Source organism: Octodon degus, unplaced genomic scaffold, assembly GCF_000260255.1.
Source record: "Octodon degus isolate 3935 unplaced genomic scaffold, OctDeg1.0 scaffold00127, whole genome shotgun sequence".
Taxonomy (NCBI): Eukaryota; Metazoa; Chordata; class Mammalia; order Rodentia; family Octodontidae; genus Octodon; species Octodon degus.
In genome coordinates, this window is record NW_004524703.1 from 7065888 (window position 1) to 7074622 (window position 8735).

Sequence of the window (8735 nt, forward strand, 5' to 3'; positions counted from 1 at the left end):
TTCTATCATTTTTATATTCTCCTCTTTTTTTATCAGTGTATTCTTTAGAAGCACTTAGTACTTCTTTGATTATAGTTACCACTACATTTTTTAGTTCCGAAATTATTTCTGATCTGATTTCTTCTATACCTTTCTGCAATTGATTCTTTACTGTCAATGCTATTATTTCAGAGATATCTGTTGTGTGATTTCCAGTTTCCTCAGTGCTAGTGTCTTCTGCAATTTTACTGGGTGGACTCGGGGCCTGAGACTGCATTTTGTTCCTTCTTTTTATCATTTTGTATACCACTGTCTTCTGACCTTTGGCGTAGAGCTTATATAGAGTTATTACCTTAGCACCAGGTCCGGATTTATGAAGTTCAGATTCCTCCAGGTGGGTGTTGTTTGTTTTTGGCTGTGTGCTCCACTTCTTTCTGCTGCAGGTGTTAGAGTTGAACCCTTTGTGTTTCTCTGGGAAGATGTTCTGCTCCTGGATCAGCTGGCTGGGTCTTGCCTCTAGCCTCTTTTCAGGGAGTTCTGCTGAAGGGTTCCATGCTGGCCCTGCAGCCTGGGTGGAATGAGGATCCCTGGCCCCAGGATGTCTCACTCACTCGCTGGGCCTGCACTCTGGGTCTATTCAGGATCCCGTGGCCCCTGGTGGTCTCACTCACTCTCCGGGCCTGCGCTCTGGGTCTGTTGAGGATCCCGCTGCCTGGGTCGTCTCACTCGATGTCACTTTCTTATGAGACATTATTCTGAGTTATCCATTACTTTTCTATGAGTAAGCTTTAAATCCATATGGAAGTTTCTAGTTTTTCTGTTAATCTTCAAAGGTGTTTACAATCAGAAAAGCAATAGAAGTTTGCATAAAACAGAATTATCTTAAAGAATGCCATTTCCTGCATATACTAGCAAGTTGAAGTGACATATTTTCTGCTTCATCTATTCTAATTCCAGTTTTGAATTTTGCTTTGAATACTCAAATGATCTAGTTTCCATTTTTTTTTTCTGTTGGGGGAGGGCTCCCCTAAATTCTGTGTTCTACATTTCTGCTCCTTTACGTATGGATGACATATTTACCTTTCTTATCTGGTACATGACACCAATCTTCCCTGCCTGAAATTTAGCATTCTGATTCCCAGCACCAAAGCCCATGCTCAGAGCCACTATAACTCTCTACTTAGCACTGTCATATATTTGATGTAGACACAGTGTGTTATAGGGAGAATGCTGGTTTGTGCCTGCAGATCCTTCCATTTCTATTCAGTGTGTTACAAAGTTACTAGAGATTCATTAGAACTTTCTTATAGAAAAAAATGCCAACCACAGAAGCACTTCACCCTCGTCGTAAAACTGTTGCCTCTGTGTCCCCGCCTGTATTTATTTCCTTCTTCACAGACCCTGTTCCCATGCTATGATTCTAAATGGAAACCGAGCTTCATACATTCTTGTTGAATGAAGGAAGAAATGTGACGAAACTTTTAGAATTTATCATTGGGTGGGGGGAAGGATTGTCATGTGTCCCTTCTCCCTTCTCTATTTCCTCCCTGTCCCCAAGGTACTGTGACTCATTGAACTAAAAGTATTTTTCTGATTTGTAGCTTAGGCTTCACTATTTGTTTTCTTCCTAAACATAAGAAAAACTTAAAAGGGTCAAAACAGTCTCACTTGATAGACTTAAGTTTCTTCCTACCAAAAGTATTGATTTATGGTCTGCTTCCTTTGTCCACCATTATAATCCATATTCCAAAGCATAATATTAACAGCTGAAATTTATTAAAAACCTATTATTTTTTAGATATTTTCTCCCAACTGGCACACATTTTATGTATATTAACCCATGTGGTCCTCTTAAAAATCCAGATGTTTCTGTTCTTATTCTTATCTTAAATATGAAGACAGACAGAGATGAAGCAACTTGTGTATGAATTGGCAGCATCAGGGGTAGACATATGCTCTGTCTCTTACGCCCCTGTTCCCAGGCACCATGTCCCTCCCCTGCCTAGCAAGCCAAAGTTTCAGCTGTGTGAATTAGATAAGAACACACGAATAGCTTGGCATAACTCCTTCATCTCTTCTGGAGAAAAGAATGCAATAGTCACTTTACTGTTTTTACATATAAATAGAACAAATACCAATTTCATTTTCTTTCTCTACATGAAATATGATATAAATTAACTTAAAAATTACAAGGATCAATTTAATTAACGGAAACTGCTTCTCATTAATTTAAATTAATGGTCATTGCATGTAGTTGTACTACTGCATTATAGTGACAGCATAAAAAGGAAGAATAGGAACCTTGTCTTTAGAGCTTGTAATTTGATTTGAATTAATAAAATACATAAATAATTAGTATGTAGAGTATGGTATGGACTTTGTAATTATCTCTTCTATGTTTAAAATAGGCATTTAAAATTTTAAGTTTATAAAAGCATAAAATATAGTATATGATTTTCTTTCAGGTCATGAAATGATATTGATCATGTTGTCCAAGTACTCTGATACACATGCATTTAAACAATGCCATTGATAACATAAATTGTTGTCCTGTGTTCAATAAGTCTTGTGTACTCTCTGCCTCACCATTCTCTTGCTTCTTTTTTTAACCCACATTAGAGTTGTCATGACGAAGAGGAGGATGATGGCGAAGAAGAAGTGAAGAGCTTTGAAGTAAGATGCATCCTTCTAGAACTGCCTTTGCTCTATTTTGGAGCATTGTTTCATAGCTTATAACAGACCTTTATGTTTCTTGCTTCATGGCTTATTGCAGCTTATTGTACCGAGGAACTGCATGTCAGAGCTGGATGGACCAACCTGAGTCCTAACACTTGCTCAGGTTAAGACCAAAGAGCATAGCATAGCTGACCCATGGAGTAAAACCCATATGTTCAGAATGAGTGCTCCTGAGAACCCCAAGAGACCAGGCTGCTTCGCACCTCTCTCATCTCAGTAATGTCTAGAATTTCAAAGGTTGTGTGTGGAAAGTATTTACTGAAGAGCAACATGGCATCACCTTTTTAATTATACCCTTGGTTTGGTTATTTTTTTCCTAAATTGAAGTCTTAAAAGATTGGCCTCTTGACTTCTGCCTGACTGGTTCACTCATTCCTTGGACATATGAAGGTGGTAGGACAGGATGCAGGGAGCAGTTTGCTTGCATGAGGTAGGAGAGCATCTATCCCTAGGATTTGATTCTATTTTATGATTGCTTTCTCAATTAGTCTCAGCTTTTAGATATCTCATGTAATTTGAAATGCTGCTTAATATTACCTGGAAAACGGCTACTCTTATTTTTGTCTTTGCTTATAGTGTACTTTTGCTTTTTCTGAGACTAGCTATTTAATGCTATTACTTTTTTTATTGATTGATTTTTTTTAGAAGTTTCAAAAAGAAATCGAATGAAAGAAATAGACTTGAGGTTATATTTGATTCTTTTTTTCTTATTAATTTACATGGCTGGACTTTGAGCTAGAAGTGTGGAAATATATCAATAGCCAGCAATGAGTCTTTGATTATGGTGGACCCACAAAAACGTGTGGCCAAAGAAGGAACTGACAGCAATCAGTGCCACTTTCAGGAACAATTTTTATCTGCATCCCTGCAGCATTGAAGTCAGTGTATTAAAAATATGAAAACAAACTACTTTGAGAATAATCCATGACTATTGCTGGCTTGGAAAAATGCCATAAAGTCAATTTCCTGTATAACACTATGTGATCTAGCCTCAAATCCATCTTTATGTGAGGAGACTTGTAAATTAGGGTGAGCTGAAAACAGCAAATGATACTGTTTTCCTGAAGCACATACCATTTATGGTCTCTTGGTTGTGTTCAGAGCAATTGTTTATTGCTATTTTGCTTCTTGTCCTCATCCTTCCTTAAGGTCACAGGATCCCAACGCAGCAAGGTAAAACTATGTATATGTGTGTATTTGTCTGGGTCTCAGTTTTGGTTTCTTGTGACATTTACCTTTGTTAGACCCAACATCTTGGATTCTTGTGATTAAAGGTCTTGGAAATCTTTCTACACGTTTGTAGCTCCAAAACGAGTCTCTTAAATATCCCTTCGTTGACTTATTCTTCTTGCAATTTGACTGACTCATATTTTGAACTTTTGTCCACCTCTGTTAAAACTTTGACCTGCAGACTGTGCTGGATAAAACAACTCAGCCCTTTAGCAGATAAACGTTTATTTAGGGAATTTTGATGCAGCCTCTAGTCTCATCCATCTTGATGTTTTCTATATGAGTTTTGTTAATTGGAAACAGACCTAGTAAATGGTACCGATGGTTGGATTGGACAGAAGTCTACTTTTCACTGTGTTGTTTGTACCCAGAGATTATATGTTATGATTTCTGTATTGACATTGGCATTTTATTAAGTGGAAGAACTATTACCTCTGTCTTTTAATAGTTTAAATATTTGATGTGGATTATTTTCTAAGAGAAAACATTTGAATCTAGAATCACAAGATTTTTAGTTTCAATTTGGTATGGATAATGATAGGTATAAATTTTCTTTCCATGACACTATTTGATAGGAAAATTGATCGTAAACATCAAAGTAGACAAGGCATAGCTATAGTGTCCTTAGGCTGGGGGTGAGAGGTACTAGTCAAATGCTTGCCTAGTACCACCAAAAAAATATAAATTTTTGAGTCTATAAATGAAAACTACCCTGTTTCCCTTTATGTTAGAAAAATAAGATATTTGCTGTCAAAATAAATTCAGACTAGAATTTATTTAGAAGGAACAAACTGTTCCAACTCACTATACATTTGAAAGTATAAATTGTTCTTACAGTATGACCTGAAACTTGAACATTTTAGAATTAGAGTGCATAATGATACTGTTAGATACAGTTCTGATTTGATGCATACAATGGTTAACGACACAGAGTAGACATGATAATATTATTTCATGGGCTTATGTAGTAACAACAATGAGCCTATTAATAACTTGATAGATTTTTAAAATTTTATGTTAGGTAGAATTCCTGTGAATTTTTGAAGGATTAAAGCATGTAAGGACCTCTAACATCAACCCAAGGTTTGATTGCGTAGTTAAAAACATTCATGCCTCTTGAGTCTGCTCATAGCTGCACAAGAAGGCTGAGTAGGTCAGTATAGGCTGAGATGGGTTTGTCAAGAAGATCATTTTGGAAAAAAAAATCAGGATTAGAGAGATTTAAAGTCAAGTGCAATTTGATAAATAGGATCACATTTTAAAGGGCTTCTCACTTCAGAAAAAAGTCCGGAAACGGCTGACAGTGGGACCTCAGTAAGCATGGCGTAGGATGCAGGATAAGCTAAGGATGAAAAGTAGGTGTGATATGCAGCTGACTGGAGAGGAAGGGCTGCCTACCTTTGGACTTAGAATGGTGGGTGCCTTCATGTAGTGATGAAGCCTGGTAACTAATCTCAAAATAGGGGAGGTAAGATCAGCTGCACCAGACATGGCTTTTAAGTTGTTAATGATTGCCACATGTCCGTAAGTGAGACACAGTAGTTCAAACTTAGAGGTCTGTACTTGCTAATGGGTTGTTTTACTGATTTTTATATCATTCTAGACTTCACAACTCATTATTTATGATTAATTGTATAAGATGGTGCTCTATAACATACATACTCCGAGTACCATATGAAAGTGTCCACTGGTGAAAGCCAGTTGTATGCCATCATCTACAAAGATACTCACCTCAAGGTTGTTTATGTGATACCAGCAACACACTGAGAAATTTAACCAGACAATTGGATTACTACATCCTTTAAAATTTAGTAATCTAATAGCTGTTTTACAATGAGATGTCCAGTGGTTTGACATAACATCTAATAGTGAAATTTTCATGTGAATTATACTGAATCCAAAGGATGATTTTGCAGTTTCAGTAGTTCTTTCAACAAATTATATTAAAAAATTTTGTACAAAACATAAAACATATAAGTTTTATAGCTATAATTGGCTAATGGTTAATATTTTTGCAGTTGCTACTTAAATTTTTTTATCTGTAAAATATTCAATGAGGACATTGAGAAGAGAAAACTAAATTTATTAAGTTAGATATTAAAAGGCAATTTTCTATAAGAAATCCAGGCAAGTCGAAGAGACAACAGTGCATATCTGGAATCCCAAGACTCTGGGAAGCTGAGTCACGAGATTCATGTTGTATCTTGCCTAGACAAGTTAGTAGACCCAGGCTCAATCCCAAGATAATACATTTTTTCAAGTTCTGGGGACATATCCCAGCATGGAGGGCCTGGTTCCAATCCCCAAAACCAATAAAAAATAAAATAAAACAAAATAAATACTGAAATATAAAATATATGTTATGATTTAAATCAGCTTAGTTCTCTATTTTATCTATAAGGTAATATGAATATGCTTTTCCTGCAGCTATTTAATAACTTTATTGCATACTTAATTACATTTAGATTTTTGGTTTCTTCACTACTAAAACTTTTTAAAGGACAGCTAACTACAGACCCAGGACTAATCGAAAAGAATGAAATTATTTTACCAATTACTGAAAATTTAATTATTGAACTGAGTACTTTATTAAGGTTTTGAATTTTCAATGAACCAAATCAATAATAATAATACTAAAAAAGCTGATAAATAATGTTTTGAGTCAAATAAGTTAATTTTTCTGAGCATAGTGCTTTTTGCTCTACTTCTATAACCAAAAAGCTTTGGTAGGTAACACAAAGGATCACATTATTTAGCCATTCAGAGGGTTGCTTCTTTATTTCCTTACTTAAATATGAGATTATGACATAAAATGATTTTCATTGGAAACATGACTTTGGACAATAAAGGTGCTATAATGTAGCTTATTTCTCCCTGAAAGCCCAAGCTATTTGTGGTGGAACTTAGATTAAGAGGAATAAGGAGTTTTTCTTTTCCTCCAGGCCATCTTTCTGAAATAGTGGTCAAAATGCATCTTCCTTTGGCCAATGCTCCATTTCTAATCCACATGTGAATTTTTTTCTGAGTCCCTGAGATCCTATTATTGTGTAGTAAAGATAATTTCTTGTGTCTACATTACTAAATAATCCTGTGGAAGAATTGAGATTCTATAATAAACACCTGGGAGATTAGTGTATTGTGTCATGGCTGTGTCTCTTATTTGACTAAAGTGATACCATATTACTAAAGCACTCACCAGACCCTGTTCCTGTGTTCCGATTTCAATGTATGCACTGTACTGTGAGGCATGGAATAGTCAACTCAGTCAAAATAGCTTATGTGCTACTCTTAATATGCAGCACTATTTCAGCAATGAAAGAACTTTTATCAGGCTGTTCCAAGTATCTAATATTGAAGACATATTATTTTTCTATTTTAAGGAAAAGAAAAATAAGCAATAAAAACAATGGTATAAAATTTCAATATTATAGGAGAGCACAGTGGTTAGTACGTTGCATATTGTTATCTTCAAAGAAGTTGCTTATATTAAAGCCAAGTAATGGATAAAAAGTTGCATTTTTAGACAAAGATATACCTGAGACATTTATAGGGAAATGGATGCAACTTGTATCCATGCTCATAAATGAAATAAATCAGTCTCCTATCATCTCCCTACTGTAAGAAGCTGAAAGAGTAAATAAGACCCCAAATATACAATAGATATTGTGAAATGGGAAGAAAATGATCAAAAGGAAAAACAAACTGGAATGGGGAAAGGAGAAAATAAGGGAAAAGGAAATATATATATATATATATATATATATATATATATTAACATAGTTATGCTAATAGTTGCTACTAGCTGATTGAAAGGAAAGTTATATGCCTGTATTGTTTGATCAATTTTTCATGCCTGTATCTTATAATAAGAATTGTATTTTTTAGTAATTCTGAAAGAATGAATTGGCTATATGATATACTGCCCTCCATAAGTGGCTATATAATTTGAAATCTGAATGGATTTATTTAGTAGAAACTTTCAGTGCCTAAAAATTAATATACAGCTCTAGATAAAAAAAAATTATACCTATTATTCCTTCTCAAGAAAATTTATAATTCTTTAGTTCCTATTGAAAAAAATGCATATGACATCCAAAAATATGGACTAATGTGCTACTATTGGACTATATAGGGGAAAAAAGAAAGGAATTTTGTGGGCCAGTGTTGGCTAATATTGATGCATTCTGCCAGCTTCATTTTCATATATGAAATTTTTATCTCAAATAACGATCACACATTTTAGCCCAGGTTTTCTAGAAACCAGAAACCAAAAGCTTATATGCCAATACTTTATTGAGACCACGGGTGTTACAATTCCAGGGAAGCAAGAGTAGGGGAAAATGATACAGGGAAGGACAGGGGGTAAATATAAGTAGTGTGTTTTTGAGCTGACCATGTATATTAGGAACACAGCTCCTCTGTATGACTGCCTGCAAAGGGGCCACGTGCATCGCAGAGTATTGCCTCTGGGGAAGTGGCCATCTCTTCATGGCCACTAGAGTGCATTTCTTCAAGCTTCCTCCTGATATTAACTGACTCTGCCAAGCTGCCACTGGAGAGGCCAGAGCTACCCCAACTGCAGTCTCACATCTGTAGGGCTTTGCTTTGTGAATGCGTGTGGTGTTGGCAGCCAGGTTTTGTGGGCATCCTGAGCATTGGGCATTTCTAGGATCATTTTGGCAAGGCCTGGAGGGAGAGAGGAGTTAGGTGGCAGTGGGGTACCACTCTGGCTACAGGGAAGTCACCAGGAGCACAGTCTTCTAAATTGTATTGAACAGTTTATTTAAATT

The 8735-nt window shown here is 35.8% G+C and overlaps 1 protein-coding gene across 6 annotated transcripts in view; it reads left to right on the top strand.

Annotated features, from left to right (window-relative positions):
- The window catches only part of Ryr2 (ryanodine receptor 2), a 681083-nt gene that overhangs the window by 601095 nt on the left and 71253 nt on the right, over positions 1–8735 (top strand). For 4 of the 6 annotated variants that reach the window (XM_023700826.1, XM_023700825.1, XM_023700827.1 and 1 more), the window contains 2 exons: positions 2599–2652; positions 3865–3888. In XM_023700826.1, coding sequence (XP_023556594.1) covers positions 2599–2652; positions 3865–3888 — 78 coding nt within the window. The remainder of the gene's footprint in view (positions 1–2598; positions 2653–3864; positions 3889–8735) is intronic. The other 2 variants (XM_023700828.1, XM_023700830.1) reach the window with 1 other exon arrangement.